Genomic DNA, 19802 nt, shown 5'->3' with positions numbered 1-19802 from the left:
TTTTCGAGCATGTTATTGTTACAAAGATTACCTCTAAATAATAATCCTCAGATAGACGCAAAGAGAATACGTATTTACTGACAAGTACTACTATGATTTCAATTAAAAAGCACAAATGAACTTTTGTGACCACACATACAAAGTTCCTGTGACCCTCCATGAACAGTCAAATTAGGTAAAGGTAATACATGGGAAAAGGGAGTCGACGATGGCCAAACATTCCTCATTGTCCAGATTTAATCTCCAGGTGTGCGACTTGGAGTCCTCCATAACCGGAATGATGGCCCGCCGGAGTTGCGTTCTCTGAGGTTCAAAAGCCCTCTATTTTTACGTTGTATCAGGTCAATTTATGACGTTTCAATTTCGATGGCTCAATATTATTTAACAGATATGTCCCAGTTTCAATTAGATCTAGCTATAATTATCCACGTAGTTGTAAACTGGGCCGTGTGCAGCAAGAAATTTCGAGCCCTCCTCTGCAGTGTTTGTTTTATCCTGCTTATTTTAAATTCGAGCATATGTACTATCTTGAGCTGGAAGCCGATAAAATACGATCAATCAGGTCAGTGCTGTTTACACTCTTTTTCGATAACTTGAAACTTAAGTAAACTGTTACAAATTAAAACCTTCAGAATTCAAGATTTAGGCTGTTTATTGTTATTTCCTGATGGATTATGAATATGAAGACTTCTTTCACGAGAACCTATTCTTATCCCTCAGTTTTGAGTTTCCATTCTTCCAACGGGCGCAAACGATGATATTTGCCATTGAAGAAATAAACCAGAATGAGAATCTCCTCCCGGGAATGACACTTGGATATCATATCCACGATGACTGTTCATCCTCCGCGTTCGCTTCGAAAGCAGCGTTTGCTTTGATCAACGGAGAAGAAGAATCAGCTGAATACACTGAATGTAGAGGTTCCTCCAATGTCGCTGCTATTGTTGGCTGTGGTCCATCTACAAATTCCATCGTAACCGCAAGGACAATTGGATCCTTCGGAATTCCCCTGGTAATGTTTAAAGAATTGACGATGGCAGTACCAATTTCCCATTCAACACTAACACATAATTATGATTCTGTGTTTAGCTGAGTTCAGATAGAGGTGTCCAAACTTAAAATGCCAACATAATAATGAAAGATGCGTCGTTTCTTGGGATTTTGTGTTAGTTGAATTATCCCATGTTTATGCGTTTTTTATACCAGCTGTAAAATTTCGTTGTAAAAGACAATAAATCATAAAAACCAGGGGTATTCCCTTCTTCCTATGTTTTCTGAAGAAATAATTAAACTATAAATTAAATTACTAATTAAACTAATTCCATGCCCATACCCTCCGTACAAAGTGCATTCATGTGTCCATCGAGGAACCTCCAAATGCTCTGTCTTGTTTATCCGCTCGCGTCACCAAGCACCACATTGCAGGCACCGAAACCTGCATGTGTGAAAAACGAAATTTCTGGCACATCATCTTTCATCTTTTCTGTGCCATACCTTAAACGCTTGCACTATGGTAGGAAATAAGTAAACATAATAAAATAAAAACACAGGCTCTCTATTCTGACTATACCTCGCAGACTCTGATAAGCTTATCAGATATCCTTTCATACTGCACAGCACTCCGGGAACCATCCCAGCCTTCTCGAAACTATTCTCATAGCGTATGTCCTTTAATCCTGTCAACAAAAAGGTAATAGGTATGCATTGCATGCATCATTGTATTAGCATGCTGTTTCAAGGTGTTATATGTGCTGTATATTATTCATAAATCATATTCAATAATGCAATTATGTACAAATAGAAATATGCACGTTGAAATGCTGGTGATATATGAATCCTTGTCATTTAAAAGCTGGAACCTGGTATTCATCTATTTACTTCCTTCTCTACAGGTGAGTTATTCATCCACCTGCTCCTGTCTCAGCGATAAGAAAGAATACCCGACGTTTTTTCGAACGAGCCCCAGCGACTATTATCAGTCCAAAATTCTCGCTGAGCTGGTGAAAACATTCGGCTGGACTTGGATCGGCACTATTAGAAGTAACACCGATTACGGAATTTTTGGAATGCAAGGATTTGTCAAACATGTGGAAACGTTTGGGGTTTGCATTGCCTACTCTGAGTCATTTTACAGGTCTGATCCGCCAGAGAAAATCAGCAAAATTGTTCAGGTGATCAAGGAGTCGTCCACTAAAGTAGTGGTGGCCTTTGCTCACGCTGCAGATATGCGGATCTTATTGAACGAAATGTTGCGTGAAAATGTAACTGGTATACAATGGATTGGAAGTGAGGCGTGGGTGTCAGAAAATCTTCTGCCCCCTGAAGAAAGTGTAATTTATCTCGCAGGAACAGTAGGGCTGGCTACTCGAAGGGCAGCGATAGATGGTCTCAGGGATTATCTTCATAATGTCCATCCGGCCAGATTTCCCGGCAATATTTTGGTGGAGGAGTTTTGGGAAACTTTATTCAACTGCTCTTTTGCAACAAGCAATAAAACATACATGGAAAGTTTCATGGATCAAGTACAGCATTGCACTGGAAACGAACAAATAGAAGAGATTGAAAGTGACTACCTTCCAGCGATAACGGAAGGGAGGTCTTACCACGTGTATAAAGCGGTCTACAGTGTTGCTTACGCACTCCATAATCTGTTAACCTGTGTAGAAGGTCATGGGCCTTTTATGAATAACACATGCGCTCATATTTCAAATTTCGAGCCGTGGCAGGTAGGCTTGAACTTCCTTTATAAAACCAAACAACTAAATGACCACGCGGGCGGCTTGAAGCTTATATTATGTACTATTTCCATGTGCAGCTAAATTACAGGCGATTACTTTGGTAATGAAGTGTTTTTTTGTGGTTAGTCTTAGTTTTCTGTAGTTGGTTTCAAATGTTCAGCAGGTCGATCTGTAATTAATTAGGGCATTGAGTCATTAATGTTTAGAGGAGCAATGTCGCCAAACAGATAGATTGTTTCGATAATTTGCAGATAACGTTAGATGAAAGATGCATATTGAGAAGATTATTGGTGGAACTCTCCCTCTTTCTGTATTGTAGGTCCGTGTGGACTGTGTTCCACTCTGTCGGGTTGCGGTGAGAGGGCAATATCTAAAAGACTGAACATCGAAAAGAACTACTTTCCCTTGAGTTTGCAGTAGCACTCTTGCCTGCAAACGATGTTTAGGTCTTCACCCTGTATTATCAGCACCTGGATTCTTATTCAGTAAGCTAGCCAAGAATATACACGAGGATAGTAAAAGCTTATTTAGGTATGTGAAGAGGAAAAAAATAATTAACACCAAAGTTGGGCCGCTGAAGATAGAAACGGGTGAATATATAATGGGGAACAAGGAAATGGCAGACGAGTTGAATAGGTACTTTGGATCTGCCGTCACTAGGGAGGACACAGAAAATCTCCCAGATGTAATAGTGGTCAGAGGACCTAAGGTAATGGAGGAACTGAAGGAAATTCACATTAGGCAGAAAATGGTGTTGGGTAGACTGATGGGATGGAAGGCCAGTAAATCCCCAAGGCCTAATGGTCTGCATTCCAGGGTACTTAATAAGGTGGCTCTAGAAATCGTGGAAGCATTAGTAATCATTTTCCAATGTTCTATAGATTCAGTATCAGTTCCTGAGGAGTGGAGGATAGCTAATGTTATCCCACTTTTTAAGAAAGGAGTGAGAGAGAAAACAGGGAATTATATTCCAGTTACCCTGATATCAGTGGTGGAGAAAATGCTGGTCAATTATGAAATAACAGCACATTTGGATAGCAGTAATAGGAACGGTCCGAGTCAGCATGGATTTACGAAGGGGAAATCGTGCTTGACTAACCTTCTGGAATTTTCTGAGGATGTAACAATGAAAATGGACAAGGGAAAGCCAGTGGATGTAGTGTACCTGGACATTCAGAAAGCTTTTCATAAGGTTCCACATAGGACATTAGCGGCCAAAATTAAAACACATGGTATTGGGAGTAGGGTACACACAGGGATAGAAAATTGGTTGGCAGACAGGAAACAAAAGGTAGGAATTAACGGGTCCTTTTCCAGAATGGCAGGCAGTGACTAGAGGGGTACCACAATGCGCGGTGAAGGGACCGCAGCTATTTACAATATACATTAATCATTTAGATGAAGGGATTAGAAGTAACATTAGCAAATTTGCAGATGACACAAAGCTGGGTAGTAGTTTTAAATATGAGGAGGATGTTAGAAGAACGCAGGGTGACTTGGACAGGTTGAATGAGTGGGCAGATGCATGGCAGATGCAGTTTAATGTGGATAAATGTGAGGTTATCCACTTTGGTGGCAAGAACAGGAAGGCAGATTACTATCTAAATGGAGTCAAGTTAGGAAAAGGAGAAGTACAACTAGATCTAGGTGTTCTTATGCATCAGTCACTGAAAGCATGCATGCAGGTACAGCAGGCAGTGAAGAAAGCTAATGGCATGTTGGCCTTCATAACAAGGGGAACGGAGTATAGGTGCAAAGAGGTCCTTCTGCAGTTGTACAGGGCCCTGGTGAGACTACACCTGGAGTATTGTGTTCAGTTTTGGTCTCCAAATTTGAGGAAGGACATTCTTGCTATTGTGGGAGTGCAGCGTAGGTTGGCAGGATGGCGGGACTGTCATATGTTGAAAGATTGGAGCGACTGGGCTTGTATTCATTGGAATTTAGAAGGATGAGAGGCGATCTGATTGAAACATATAAGATTGTTAAGGGATTGGACACGCTAGAGGCAGGAAAATGTTCCCGATGTTGGGGGAGTCCAGAACCAGAGGTCACAGTTTAAGCATAAGGGGTAGGCCATTCACAACGGAGTTGAGGAAAAACTTTTTCACCCAGAGAGTTGTGGATCTATGGAATGTTCTGAATCAGAAAGCAGTGGAGGCCAATCCTCCGGATGCTTTCAAGAAAGAGTTAGACAGAGCTCATAAAGATAGCGGAGTCAAGGGATATGGGGAGAAGGAAGGAACGGGGTACAGACTATGGATGATCAGCCATGATCACATTGAATGGCGGTGCTGACTCTAAGGGCCTAATGGCATAGTCCTTCACCTATTGTCTATTGTTTATTATAACGATAATGAGATAACCACTACAACCATATTACTCCACCCCCTCGCTCACGGCAGAAATATGTGAAACAGAACAGATTCACTTGATGCTGGAAATCAAGAAGAGCAGAAACAGAAAATGCTGAGGAATCTTAGTAGTTAGTTATCAGCTGGGAAGGTCGACATTTCGGTCCGAGACATTTCACCAGATTTTGCTGACACTGCCATAACATCAAGACCGAGTACAGCACCAAATTCCGGAGGAATTCAACGACTCCAGCAGAATACGTCAAGAGAAGTTGACAATTGATTAAATTACAACATACATATTTTATGCCAGATTTGAGCACCTGTAGTCTCCAATGAAGTAATTGTCCTTAAACATTTCAATCATAAACATATAGATTTATCGAGTCATAGATTACTACAGCACAGAACCATGTTATTATCCATTTCTAATGCACACCATGCTCTTACTCTGTCCTGTCTCATCGAAGGACATCTGGATACGTTGCATTCTATGCAGTTATCCGAACTTCTCTGAAATGTTGCAAGTGGCACTGGATCCAGCTATTTCGCTGCCCGTTCGTTCCACCACCATAATTCCTTCTGATTGAAAACATTCCCATTCAGGTTCGCCGAAAACTTTTCACTCGTACTTCATGACTTCTAGACTCAGTTGGAAATAGCCTGTTTTCCTTTTTCCTATCCTATACGCCTTATCATACGTATATCATCCAGCTAGTATCAAAAGAGACACACGACAAGATATCCGTTTTATCAGATCAATTACGTTGCTTCTCCCTGTATTTAGTGTCTCACAATTTTACCTTCCTCCACTTTTGTACTTTCTGATCTAGTGCTCTGATTTCGCATCCCACTACCAACAAGTTTAAACCCCTCGTTCGTGCTTCTCTGGAAGGTATAAATGTGAAGTACTGTGCCTTGCAAGGTCAGCTTTGAAGAGACAGTACCTGTAAAGGACAATGATGTAAACAGTGTTCAAGGATCATGCGACTCCAGTTCATCGCTCCCTGAAAATGGGGATGCAGGTTGAAGAATTGCTTAAGATGGCATATAACACCCTTTCTTTATTAGTTGAGCCACTGAGTTATACACTCAGTAAGTTATGAGTCAGTGACTCTCTTTGGTCTGAATCTGTAGATTTCATAGTACTTCTCGCCCTATTATCGGAAGGATATTGAAGCATTATAATGCTTGCAGAGGAATTCTACTAAGCTGTTCCCTGGGTAAGGGGGCATTGCGATTTTTGTTTGGAAAAATGAGGGTTGTCGTCTCTGCAGTGACGGAGGCTAAGAGAAAAAAATAGGTGTTTTATTAGATAGAATGATGTGTTCCTGGACTGCGCTGCTCAGGCAGTTCTTGGAGGCAATTTTATAGAGTTTCAAACCGTAAGTGGGCACATGAATGCGAAAAAATTGGAATAGTACAGGCAGTGAGTATCCAGGGGAGATTTCTTTAGGTAGCCGCTGGCTACTAATTTAAGTGATTTGGTATAGCATTTTGGGCCCAGGTACCTGTTCCTACGCTGCACTCTGCAATGGTTAATGTTTGGAGACATTAAGACCAAAAGATAATGTGGCAAAAGTAAGCCATTCACTCATCGAGTCTGCTCCGCCATTCAGTCATGGGCTGATCAAATTCTTCCAGTCAACCCCATCCCCTGCCTTCTCCCAATGGCGTTTTATGACATGGCTTATTAAGAACCTATCTAGCTGTGCCTTAAATACACCCAATGATTTGGCCTCCACAGCCGCTCGTGTCAACAAATTCCATAGAATTGCCAGCTTCGCTCAATAGTAATTTCTCCTTTTATCAGTTTTAAATGGACGTCTATCAATCCTGAAGAAATACCTTCTTGTTGTAGACTCCCTTAACATGGGAAATAATTTTGTCATATCTAATCTGCTCAGGCCTTCTAACATTCGGAATTTTTCTATGAGATCCTCTACAGTGATTACAGCCCAAGAGCTGTTAAGCGTTCCTCATACAGTATCCCTTTCATTCCTGGAAACTTTTTCGTGAATCTTCTCTGAACCCTTTCCGATATCAGCATGACTTCTCTAAAATAAGGAGCCCAGAGCTGCATGCAATAATTCAAGTGTAGTATCAGTAGTGCCATATAAAGCCTCAACAGCACATCCTTAGTCTTATATTATATACCTCAGGAAATGACTGCCAACGTTATAATCACCTTCTCAGCCCATTTAACCTGGAGGTTCAACTTCAGGGTATCCTGTACAAAAACTTCCAATTCTCTTTGCATCTCCGCATTTTGAATTCTCTCCTTGTCTAAATAACATTCTGCCCGTTTGTTGCTTCCACCAATGTCCCTGACCATTCGGACACTGTATTACATTTGTCTCTTCTTTGCCGATTCACCTGAACTATCTACGTCTCACTGCAGACTTTCTGTTTACTCAACACGACCCATTCCTCCAACTATATTTGTATCATTGGCCAATTTAGCCACAAATCTATTGCTCCCACTGTAAAAGTCTTGTGTTAAAAACAGCGGTCCCAACATAGACGCCTGTGGAATTCCACTGTTAACCTGCAGCCAGCCAGAATGAGATTCTCTTTACTCCCACACTCTTTTTTTCCCGATCAGCCAATGCTAAACCCATACAAGTAAATTCCCTGTAATTCCGTGGGCTTTCAGCTTTCAGCCTCATATGCGGCACTTTGACAAAGGACTTCTTAAAATCCGAGTGCAGCACATTTACTGCAACTCGTTTGTTTATCTTGCATGCCAGTTCCTCAAGGATTTACCAATCCTTTAACTTCTCACTAGCTTTGGCTTCCTGTATGCCCTCTCTTTTGCTTTTACTTTAGATCTGACATTACTTGTTAGACACGGTAGTGTCCTTCTTTCACTGGAAACTTCCTCATTTGGAATATTTTTGTCTTGTGTTTCCCTTATTTTTCGAAGAAAGTGGATTCATTATTGCTTTATAGTCTTTCCTGCGAATATCCCTTTCCAGTCAATTTTGGCCAGATACCCTTTCATGCCATTGAAAATACCTGTATTCCAGTGAAATACCAAGACATTGTAATTTCGCTTCTCCTTCTCAAATTTCAAAGTGAACTCGATCACATCGTGATCACTCTTTCCTAACAGTTCCTTAACCGTAATTTATTTTATCAACTCCCGGTCAATGCACAACACCCAAACCAGCACAGCCGATCCGCTAGTGGATCAACATCATCTGTTCTAAAAAGCCATCCATTGGACATTCTACAAATTTTCTCTCTTGAGGTTCAATGCTGGCCGAGTTTTCCGAATCAACTTTCAAGTTAAAATCCCCAACGATTATGATGGCATTGGTTCCATATCCCGTTGCATCCGGTTCCCATGCCCCTGCAAATCTAGATTAAACCCTCCCTAAGTGCTCTATTAAAATTGCACTCTATGATATCGGACTGTCTTGGTTCAAGTGTAACCGATCATTTTTTTACAGGTCGTACCTCCCACAGAAAGGGCCCCATTGATCCAGGAACCAGAAACATTGATCATGGTATTCTTGCACTCATTAGCATGTGGAACAGAGAGCAATCCTGAGATTACTACCTGGAGGTCCTACTTTGCAATTTCTTACCCAACTCCCTGGATACCTTCGGCAGGATCTCCTCCCTTTTTATCAACGTTTACCAAGACATTTAGCTGTTTACCCTCTCCATGCACCCGATAAGAGACATCCGGTACCCTGGCATTTGAGAGGCAACACTCCATGCAGATATCTGTATCTGGGTGAAAGAAACTCCTGTCTGTTACCCTCACACTGGAATCCCCTATGACTCCCAGTCCTTATCTTCTGCTCTTCTTTTTGCTCCACGGAACCAGGCTGAGCGCCGGAGGATCAACGGTCCGGTCTGCCCCCTCACCAGCACCCAAAACGTGATAACGGTTACTGAGAGGGATGGCCACAGGGGTGCTCTCTACTATCTGAGCATTTTCCTTCCCTTCCCTGAAATTCACCTACTTGTCAAAGTCCTGCCGCCTCGGGGTAACTATCTCCATGAATCTCCTATCTACCACCTACTCTCTTTATTTCATAAGATGTAGATCATCAGCCCAAAGGCCCATATCCCTAACACGGTCTGTCAGGAGTTGCATCTCTGTGCACCTGGCGCAGAGTTGGCCATCTGAGAGACTGGAACATTATGATTCCCACATCTGACACCCAGAACAAAGTATTAACGCTACATCGAAAGGTGCAAGGTGCAAGTCCACTTATACACGTACTGTGTCAAAGACCGAATGACCTAAAGCACGACCGTTCTGAATCCGACCACTCTGTCGATTACAGCTCCGCTAGACAGTGTCTCCCTTTTATGCCTGAAACATAGCTGCCCTCCATCACATGGTTGGTGCCCTGGTTATAGCCAACTCCCGCGAAGCTTTTTCCTTTTAAACTTCACTCCCAGACAGGTGCGCCACCTCCTCTCTCGTAGCTGTCCAACTGATAATTGGGGTGCCTGTTATACCAGAACTCCCTCGAAACTTTCCCCTTTTAAACTTCCGTCCAGGCTCTACCACTTATGAGTCTCCAATTTTTCTGCTGCAGTCCATTAAAAAACTGTCCTAATCGATTCAACCTTTCCTTTTTCTCGGTCATCAAGCCCTTGCAACATCTTTGAAAGTTGTCCTTGTCTCCTTCAATCTTACTGATATCTGACCAGCAGCAAGGTACCCAGACAAGGACGCAATATTTCAAATGTATCCATTGCAAAGTCTTAAGCATAGCATACAACTCCTTTTCTCGTTATTTAGATTATGAAAACAAAACTTAGGGTGAATTTGAACATCTGTTTCGTTACACTGAATCCACGCCACCGTTAAACACGTCTCCTTACAATATTCTTTTTTCAGTTGCTGCACTACATCCGCACAGTGAATTTCACAGCAAAGACGGGAGAAACCGTGTATTTTGACGAAAATGGTGACCCAGTTCCAAGATACGAATTCGTGAACTTACAGACGAATTTGAATGGTATAGTTGAGATTGTAAACGTTGGATATTACGATGGTTCGGCACCGCCAGGTAGTGAACTGAAGATGAAAAATTATGACATCGTGTGGAGCACGACTGAAAAGACGGTAGAGTCCTTCTTTTATTAGGGAAAATAGCTGCATGCCTTGGATATGGATGATATTGAAGATACAGCTGTATATGCCAGCCAACGCTGCAGATTAGTGAATATAACGCGCAGTTTCCAGGGTTCAGATCTGTATTTTCAGCAGGTTAGAAGAACGAGAGATTCTGTTTTTGAAACGATAAAATATTCATGAGTAGATGTTGATATCCTTTGAGGAATAGGACCGTCTCAAACAAGAGTGCGCAGTCACGAGATAAGAGGCTGATCACTTCAAGCTGAGAAATAGAAATTTATTATCTGAGATATTAGGGAGTCTCAAAGAATCTCTTCTCCCAACGGTGCTGCAGACTGAAGGAAGAAACGGCTCAAAGGCCGAGCGGCCTGCTATAGCATCATTCTGTATTTCTGTGACTCTACCATCTATTTTCCTTCCCACAGAAATATTTACTAATGCAGAAAACACTTGACTAACACCAAGCTGACTTTAGTATTCATGTCTAAACACTTTAGTAGAATTAGAATGTATGACATATTCTACGCTTCTAAGATGGTCGTAGATCCATTGGGAATCAATAAGATCCGATGTTCGGGTAGAAACAGGAATATAAAGCATTTAAACGTATGGTTCAGAAGCTGGTTGAACGGCCAGGGCCTTAGCTTCGGGAATCATTGTGATCTCTTCTGGTAGGAGTAAATCCTCTATCCTCTACAACAGTGATAGGTTGAACCTGATAGATAGGATTGGCAGTACACTCATGGAGGGTTTGTTACAGCTGTTTATGAAGGCTTAGGCTATTGGGGCAGGGAGATGGAAAACCGATTCAAGGGTCTCAGGAAAGAGTGAATGGTACAAAGTAAACATATATATCGAGATCAAAGACTGTCAAGAATGGTCGGTGATAGGACAAAATTGCAGTCATCACAGTTAACGCCAGCATATTATGAATGCAGAATCAAAAGCGGAAGCATATATTGGACTCAAAGTGTTGTGAATCAATCTACGGATTATAAGAAATAAGAATGATGAATCGTGGCTGAAGACTGGTTATAGTTGAGAGCTGGATTTCCAGGGTTACACATTGTATCGGCGGAATAAGTAGGTGGGAAGTTGGGTTTGTGTGCTCCTGCTGGTAAAGAAAGATATCAAATCAGTGAAAAGATTTTTCATCGTATCGGAAGACGTTGAATCCTTATGGGATGAGTTAATAAACTACAAGTGTAAAAGAGTCTTGATGCAGTTATATAGAGGCCTGCAAGCAATAACCGGGATGTGGAATACAGATTAACAATGGAAATAGAACTGCGTGTCAAAAAGAAAAACATTATGATATTCACTGGAGATATTGACATGAAAATCGGTTGGGGAACTCTGGTTGGTAAAAGATCGCAAGTGAGTTGAATGCCTCCGGGATGGCTTTTTCGAACAATTTGTATTTGAGCCTGGTAGAGGATCAACTACTCCGGATTGGGCATAATGTAAGGAAGCGGGAAAGATTGTGGAGATTAAGGTGAATTAATATTTTACAATATGATGGAATTCAGGATAAATTTGATAGGGAGAAAGTAAAGTCTGACGTAGCAGTATTTCACTGGAGTGAAGGAAATTACAGTTGTCAAAGTAGGGTTGACAGCAGACGAGAAATATCTTCAGTTCTGGGAAAAATTAGGAAGTTCCAGGCTGCATGTATTGGAAAAGCAAACTAATGGTCACACTGCAAAACAGTACAATCGTGGCTAATAAAGGAAGTCAAAGCTGATGTAAAAGTGAAATAGAGGGCATACAGCAAAACAAAAAAAAAGCGGGAAGATGGAAGATTGGGAAGTCATTAAAACATACAGAAAGCAACTAAAATTATAATTAGGTGGAAACAATGAAATATGAAAGCTAGGTAACAAATAACAAGGTACGTTGAGATGGAAGATAGAATAAATCAGTATTTTACATTTGTGTTCACTGTGCAAGCCACTAGCAGAGTGCCATTATTGAAGGTGTGATGGAAGACACGTGAGTATAATTACTATTACCAGGTAAAATGCTTTCAAAATGCTGAAAGAACTAAAGTTGCGTAAGTTATCAGCAGTAGATGAACTGCACATCAGAGATCTGAAAGTCTCTGAGATAGAGGTAGAGATTGCAATGGCATTAGTAATTGTCTCCTAGACAACATTAGACCCTGTTAATGGGAAATTACAAAAGGCACTCCACTCTTTTAGAAAGGAGGGTGGCTGCATAAAAGAAATTCTAGTCCAGTTAGCACACATGAGGCTGTTCACAATATTAAGAGCTCATGGTATTACAGGAAAATTGCTGGAATGGTTAGAGCATTGCTGATAGGTACGAGACAGCAAGTTGGAACAAAATGACACTTTTCGTGCTGGCTGGCAGTAAAGAACTGTGTTCCGCAGGGGACGGTGTGAGTGCCACTTCTTTTTATTCTGTATATCATTATGTTATATGATTGAATAGGTTACATTTTGTGATAAGTTTGCAGGTGATACGAAGATAGATGGAGCAGCAAGTGCTGGATGAGCAAGCAGGAAGGCTGCAGAGAGAGCTAGACGGATAGGCAGAATGAGCAAGAAACTGCATAATGAAATACAAGGTGGAAAATTCATGGCCATTCCATGCCACTGAAGAAATAAAGGTGCAAATAAATGTGCAAATTATTTTCTAACCGTAGAGAAAATAGAAAAACATCTGAGATACGAAGAGATTTGGCAGTATTTGTCTAGAACACACTTCAGGTTAACCAAAAGTAGGAGTCGGTGATTAGGTGGCAAAAGCAATGTTAGCATTCATTTAAAGAGGTATTGTATATCAGAGCAGTGAAATGATGCAGTCGAAATGTTAGACACTGAGGTGGCGTTACTTAGTGTACTGTGATCAGTTTGCGATCCTTATCCAAGAAAAGAAGTGTTGGCATTGGAGAGGGTTTAGCGGGCGTTCAGAAGTATAAACCAAGGAATGTTTGCTGGTTCTGGACCTGTAATTACTCAAATTTGGGAGGATAACGAGGATCTGATTGAAAGCTTTAGAATTTTGAAAGTTTTAGACAGATTAGATACGGAACGGATGTTTCCCTTGGTGGGTGAGCCTAGGACAAGGGAACACAGCCTCAGGTTTGTTGCTCAGCCATTTAGAACAGAGATGAAGAGATATTTCATTCCCCAGAGGGAAATTAATTTGTGGTATTTGTTCCCAAGTGGCAGTTTTCAAGACCGGATATTTCGATATATCTAAGGTAGAGCTTAACTGGTTCCTCATTTTCCCCGTCCTCGAAGGTGACGGGGAGAATGCCGGAGTGTGAGGCTGAGGAGTTGAGAAAAGGAACTGGTATGATTGAAGAGCGGAGCAAAGCAGATTGGTCAAATTGACTCATCCTGCTCCTGTATTTTGGTTAATATGGTCTTACTTAATTGCTGCACCGAAGCATTGGTGATTTGGAATTTCAGAATCCATCCTCTCCCTTGGGAGGTATAACTCACCTATTGCTCATCTCGCGAAGCAGCCATTTTAGCTAACCCCGTTTATTGCTTCACATTTCACATATTTCGTATTCTTTATAAATAATATAGTTCAACATTCATTAACATCTATTTTTCTCCCCCTTATAAAGTTGAATTAAAACTATTAATCAGCTATTCCTCATGCTTAACGGGTGTATTTATATGTCCAATGGATGCTGTCTGAATGTTTCCCATTGTTTCAGATCCCACGAGCAGTTTGCTCTGAACCTTGCCTGCCGGGCACAAGAAAAGTAAGCCGGAAAGGGCAGCCGATATGTTGTTTTGACTGCGCAGAATGCGCCGCTGGTGAAATCAGCAACGTCACTGGTAAGTGCACGACGTACAACATAATTCATGTCACCGGCATAGCAGTTGAAGCTGCGAGCATATCCAACCTCCTGAGAGAGCACAAAGCGCACAAACTTCATATAGTCTCTGGGCACATTCGATAGAATCATAAGAGGTCACTAACGCCTTTATATTCTGTGCATTCTGAGGGAGCTCTACTATGAACATCTATGATCACATCTTTGTACAGATGTGCAGCCGTTGCTTTACAGCCTGGTACAAAAACAGCACGCCGGCGGAAAGGAAACGCTACAAGATGTAATCAAAACCACAATTCGCAACAGCGGTTTGAAGCTGGCCTCCATCAACGACACTTGCACATACAACAAGGAGTAATAAAGGGCTATTAACATGAAGAATGGTACTACTCACCTTGTGAATGGCTTGTCTGTACTACTCTCATCAATCACGGTACTGAGTATCTTCCGCTCTGGATTTTTATCTTGGCTATGTGCAGTGACCGCGCCGTCACTACCACACTCAAAAGCAATTATTTTCCCGCTCAATAAATCTGTTCAACACCTCTACGCACTAACCTAACAATCCACATTGCTCAACCTACGACGTTATAATTTCCTACCATTTAAAATTTATTATTGTGTTATGTATTATATACGTTTCCATGCTGCATCAGTTTTTTTTCATACACCTGTGTACGTGTATACCAGAATTGAAGTTAGCCCATCTTGAATCTTATGAATCTTGAACAAAAATGTGGTCATACCAAATTTCGTATCATTTTCTTTTCAGATTCCACGGAATGCATACAGTGCCCTTCAGTGTACTGGTCCAATCATGCAAAAACGCAATGTGTTCTCAAAAGAGTTGAGTTTCTTTCCTTTGGAGAAGTTCTGGGGTTTGTATTAGTGGCGCTTGCTATAGTGGGAGTGTGTTTTACTTTGGGCACCGCTGTCATTTTCTACCGGAATCGAGAAACTCCCGTGGTCAAAGCGAACAACTCGGAGCTCAGCTTTCTACTCCTCTTCGCACTCCTGCTTTGCTTCATTTGCTCACTCGCGTTCATTGGAGAACCTACCGAATGGTCTTGCATGTTGCGCCGCACGGCTTTCGGGATTGTGTTCGTTCTCTGCATTTCCTGCATCTTGGGCAAAACTGTCATTGTCGTTGTCGCCTTTAAAGCAACTATGCCCAATAGCAGCGTGATGAGTCGTTTCGGACCGACACAGCAACGTTTGGGCGTCTTCGTCCTTACAGTTCTGCAGAGTATAGTTTGCATTTTCTGGCTGAGCTTGTCACCCCCCTACCCCCTTAAAAACATGAGCCATTATAGAGACATCATTATTCTGGAATGTGTCGTGGGCTCATTGACCGCCTTTTACGTAGTTTCGAGCTATATCGCTTTGTTATCCATTGTCTGTTTAGTGCTTGCGTTCCTTGCCCGAAAACTCCCGGACAGTTTCAATGACGCAAAGTACATCACCTTCAGCATGCTGATCTTTTGCGCTGTTTGGATAACCTTTATTCCAGCTTATGTGAGCTCTCCAGGAAAGTACACCGTGGCTGTAGAAGTGTTCGCCATTTGGGCATCAAGCTTCGGTCTGCTCGTTTGCATTTTTGCACCGAAATGTTACATTATCTTACTGAAACCGGAGATTAATACAAGAAAATATATGATGGCTAAAGGGACATCACTGTAACTATTAGCGTCCCTTTATATCATTGTCGCATCAAAGTGCGTATCCCCGTTTCATAAAAGCTAGAATGAGTCTTTTGATGTCTCAGCAATTGATGCCTTTTCATGTCTCAACATAGTCATCGAAACTTTGTGATAGCAATAAACAATACTGATACAGTTAGTGGTGCGGTGACGTCTTCAGTATTAAGAAGTTTAATTATGCTAGTTTGCTACACTGATCCGTCACATGAAAGACACCTGTAAGGTGAAGACTAGTTCTATATTGCATATAAGGAACACAATTTCAACTGACGGAATGACTTTCATAATTTGAATCGCTGGGCATAGTGGTAACTGAGTCCATGAACAGTGACAATGAACAGCTGCTACCGGTTAAACAATGTACAAGGAGGGTAATGCCACTGTTTCCATGAATAATATTTACTTGCTAAAACGAAACATATATTTACCATCAGACCACAAGAACATAAGACAATGGAGCAGAATTAGGCCATTTTGCCCATCAAGTAACCTCCGCTATTTCAAATATGGCTGATCCTGTTCTTAACTTCCTCTGCCCCACTCCCCGGCCTTCTCCCTGTAACGGTTCATGACGTGGACAAACAAAGATGTATCAATCTCCGTCTTAAATGCACCCAATGGCATGCCTATGGTAACCTATTCTTTACCTTTTCCTGTAGCTTTTTGATTGTATTTTCTTCTTGTTGAATTTTAAATGCCTCCCAATCTGTTTTAATTCCTGCGTGCCTTTGTTATCTTATATCCCTTGTCTTGGGCATTAGTACATAAGAAAAAGGAGCAGGAGAAGACCATGATGCCCGTTAATCCTTCTCCACCATTCAATAAGATCATGGGTGATACTGCCATTGACTCCATTCCAGCTAACTGTCTTTTCCCTTCGACCGTAAGTACCCTCTATTCAACAATCTGCCTAAACCTTTCTCAAATATAGATGCTGAGGTAGCCTCCAAGGCTTTATTGGGCATGGAATTCCATAGATTCCCCATTCGTTGAGAAAATCAGTTCCTCCTCAACTCCATCCTAAATCTTCTTGCCCAAATCCTGAGGCTATATCCCACAGTTCTCGACTAATCCATCAGTTTTTTTTTTTGGGGGGGGGGGAACTTTCGTGCGTCTATCTTATCTACCCCCTCTTTTTGATATATGTTTCTATGAGATCTCCTCTCATTCTCCTGAATTCCAGCGAGTACCGTGCCTCCTCATAGTCGACCCACTCATCTGTGGAATCAACAAGTCGCACCTCCTCCGCACCGCGTCCAAAGCCAGTACATCCTTCCTCAAGTAAGGAGAACAGGACTGTATGCAGTAATCCGGGTGCGGCCTCACCATTACCCTGCACATTTGCAGCATAACCTACCTGCTCTGAAATTCCCTTTTCAACCACAGTTGTCCACCCTTCCCTTTTAAGACCATACGTTTGTGTTACATACCTATCCTTCGTACTGTCCACTATTCCCTGAAATATCAGGCAATCTATTGGCTCTGGAACGAGAATTGTACTTTAAGGTAAACGGCAGGCCAAAGTCGACTGACAAGGAGATTGGAATTCACCCAGACTTCCCAGGGACAATCTGGAACCTTTCCCTCTGTGGCGTTGCTGAGATCGAACATCAATACGGATGGCCAAATCCACCAGGGCTTAGAAGGTGATAGGAAGGTCCTGGGTAACCAGCCCATCTTCAATGTTTTCGGAGATGCCATTCATAAAGGTATCGTATTGCGCCTCCGAGTTCCAGCCGCCGGATGTGGCTAGGGTCCGGAACTCTATGGCGGAATTTGACACAAAGCTGCGCCCCGGCGCCTGTACAGCATTTCACTGGCAACCCCTCTCTCATGTTTGGAGCGATCAAATACTTTTCCTACCTCATCAGAAATTAACTGAAAACCTATGAAGAAAGGTGAACCGGTTTCTCAGACGGTTGTTCCATATTCTTTGGACCAACCGGACAGTTGAATGATGTTGTAGGCCACCTAGGCTCGATCCATTGGAAGGTTTGTTGGTTGTAACTCAAAAATTAAGGTGCACTGGGAAAGAAAAGAGCGGCAGGTACCGGACCCACATGAGTAGCTTTCTGGAGGAGGCAAACGGGGCTCTTAGACGGGAGGAGTAAGCGAGAACGCAGAGGGCGGGGCAGAGGATTCAGTCACAGAAAATTGATGGGCGGTCTGAGACAGCAGGAGTGACTAAGTTTGGGCTGCAACATCAGCTACATTGACAAAATATGACTCCATTCTCCTGAACCCGGAGTCCAGCTGGCTCAGGTTTCTCCCTAGCATCACTCCCTGATGTTGCAGGACAGGTCTCAGACGACTGGGGTCTACTGGATCCATTTTGGCCAGATTGTACCGTCAGGAGGCTGAAGCAGGGACCCAATCGTAGATCAAGTACTGTGCGCACTGGGATATTTACTAAGCTGCAAATCCTGAGGTGAAACAAAGTCAAAGTCGGCGTCAAAATTCAAGTGGAGATCAAATATTCCAAAGAAATCCAAAAAAAAATTGGGAAACAGATAGAGTCGATATTCGGACGGACAGTATTCTGTTACGAATGCTGGAAAAGCTCAGGAAACCTCATTGGCACAGTATAACAATAAACAGGTGAAAGCACAGGATTGAAATACACTGAGCAATAAACAGAGAGACAGTTGAAAGGTGTAGCATAATGACACAGAAGTGGCAGCAAAAATGGTAATAATAGAAACACGTGAGAGGGGGAGCACTCATTAGTACAGGGGCCGGAGTAGAGCAGGAGCGGGCAGAGATGCACATGGGGCATGAAAACAAAGAGGAGCGCATGGCAATAAAATACCACAGACTGACGGATGGTGGAGAAAACACACAAAAAGACAAAGTAAAACTTAAGTTATTGTTAGAGAAAGAGAAGGAGAGAGCGAGCGACTCACCGAGTACTGTTGATCCGTTGTTCCCGATGTGTCTTTCTCTCCCATGACGTTTCAGTTGCCGGCACCGGCTTGGAATCACCCCTTCAGCACTGCTGTGAAACCTAGGAACCCGCAACGAGCAGTCAATGTTTCGGGCCGGGACCCTTCGTCAGGACTGATGAAGGATCTCGTTGACTGCTCGTTTGCACGGATGCTGCCCGACCTGCTGAGTTTCTCCAGCTTGTTTGTACGTGTTAATTTGACCACAGCATCTGCAGTGTATTTTGGGTTTAGGAACCTGCAAGATGCTCCCATCTTCTGGGCTGTGTCTTTGGGATATGGAGAATTAGCCGGACTTGAGCCCCCGGGAGGTGGTCGCATCACCACGAAGAACCGAAGTTTGATTGTAACTCCAGGTCATGTACTGTAACAGAACCTTATCCACCCTAATTAACTCGTTAATATATTCAACCATTTTCTTTATCTCAGATCCATAATACCGACAACATGATTGTAAATATAAATTTCTCTGCACTGTTTTTTTTCAATTCTATTTATATGATTAAGCAGTTTGTTGACAAAACAAGACAGAGTACGGCAAATTAGGACTCAACATCTACTTCAAAGATTTCAGCATACATCTTAACTCCTGCATGACTTTGATTTTATAAAGGACATATGTGACTAAACATTTTTTATTGGCATAACAGCCACCGACAACTTTTTCATGGAGTTATGGATCTGTATTCCGAAATTCATTTATTCCACCGCACTCCTCAGTTCCAGACTACTTTCGTAGTAAGACCTATCGTTGGTGGTCCTCCCAAAGTGCAACTCCTACATTTATCTATATTAAGTTCCGTCTGCCATTTTCCAGCACATTTTTATTGGCCCGTTTCTGATGCAATCTTTGATAGACTTCCAAACACCAGCAATCATTGTGTCATCCACAAGCTTACTGATTTAGTTTTAATTATGAGGGGGTTAGATAGAGTTGATGTGGATAGGCTTTTTCCATTGAGAGTAGGGGAGATTCATACAAGAAGACACGAGCTGAGAGATAACGGACCAAAGTTTAGGGGCAACACGAGGCGGAATTTCTTTACTCAGAAAGTGGTAGCTGTGTGGTGCGAGCTTCCAGTAGAAATGGTAGAGGCAGGTTCGGTATTGTCATTTAACGTAAAATTGGATAGGAATATGGACA

General features: G+C 42.2%; 2 protein-coding genes across 2 annotated transcripts in view; both read left to right on the top strand.

The window, feature by feature from the left end:
- The first annotated feature begins 742 nt into the window (after window positions 1–742).
- On the top strand, window positions 743–15696 carry LOC132402962 (extracellular calcium-sensing receptor-like). Its single transcript, XM_059986131.1, has 5 exons — window positions 743–1012; window positions 1893–2726; window positions 9957–10184; window positions 13894–14017; window positions 14789–15696. Exons 1-5 carry the CDS (start codon window positions 755–757, stop codon window positions 15694–15696), a joined length of 2352 nt encoding a protein of 783 aa, XP_059842114.1. The 5' UTR covers window positions 743–754.
- A 1714-nt stretch (window positions 15697–17410) lies between these two features.
- Window positions 17411–19802, top strand: part of LOC132402958 (extracellular calcium-sensing receptor-like) — a 41879-nt gene continuing 39487 nt past the window's right edge. The window contains exon 1 of the mRNA XM_059986117.1: window positions 17411–17519. Within this exon, the coding sequence (XP_059842100.1) occupies window positions 17411–17519 (109 nt within the window). The remainder of the gene's footprint in view (window positions 17520–19802) is intronic.

Source organism: Hypanus sabinus, chromosome 2 (assembly GCF_030144855.1).
Source record: "Hypanus sabinus isolate sHypSab1 chromosome 2, sHypSab1.hap1, whole genome shotgun sequence".
Taxonomy (NCBI): domain Eukaryota; kingdom Metazoa; phylum Chordata; class Chondrichthyes; order Myliobatiformes; family Dasyatidae; genus Hypanus; species Hypanus sabinus.
Note: the sequence above shows the minus strand (reverse complement) of the source record. Positions and strands in the feature narration are given on the sequence as shown.

What these genes read in the sequence shown, in the direction of transcription:
- LOC132402962 (XM_059986131.1), top strand. Translation starts at nt 755, where the DNA reads ATGATATTTGCCATTGAAGAAATAAACCAGAATGAGAATCTCCTCCCG. An exon ending in CAAATTTCGAGCCGTGGCAG is followed by an intron (nt 2,727 to 9,956) that starts GTAGGCTTGAAC and finishes TTCTTTTTTCAG; the next exon opens with TTGCTGCACTACATCCGCAC. An exon ending in TGAAATCAGCAACGTCACTG is followed by an intron (nt 14,018 to 14,788) that starts GTAAGTGCACGA and finishes TTTTCTTTTCAG; the next exon opens with ATTCCACGGAATGCATACAG.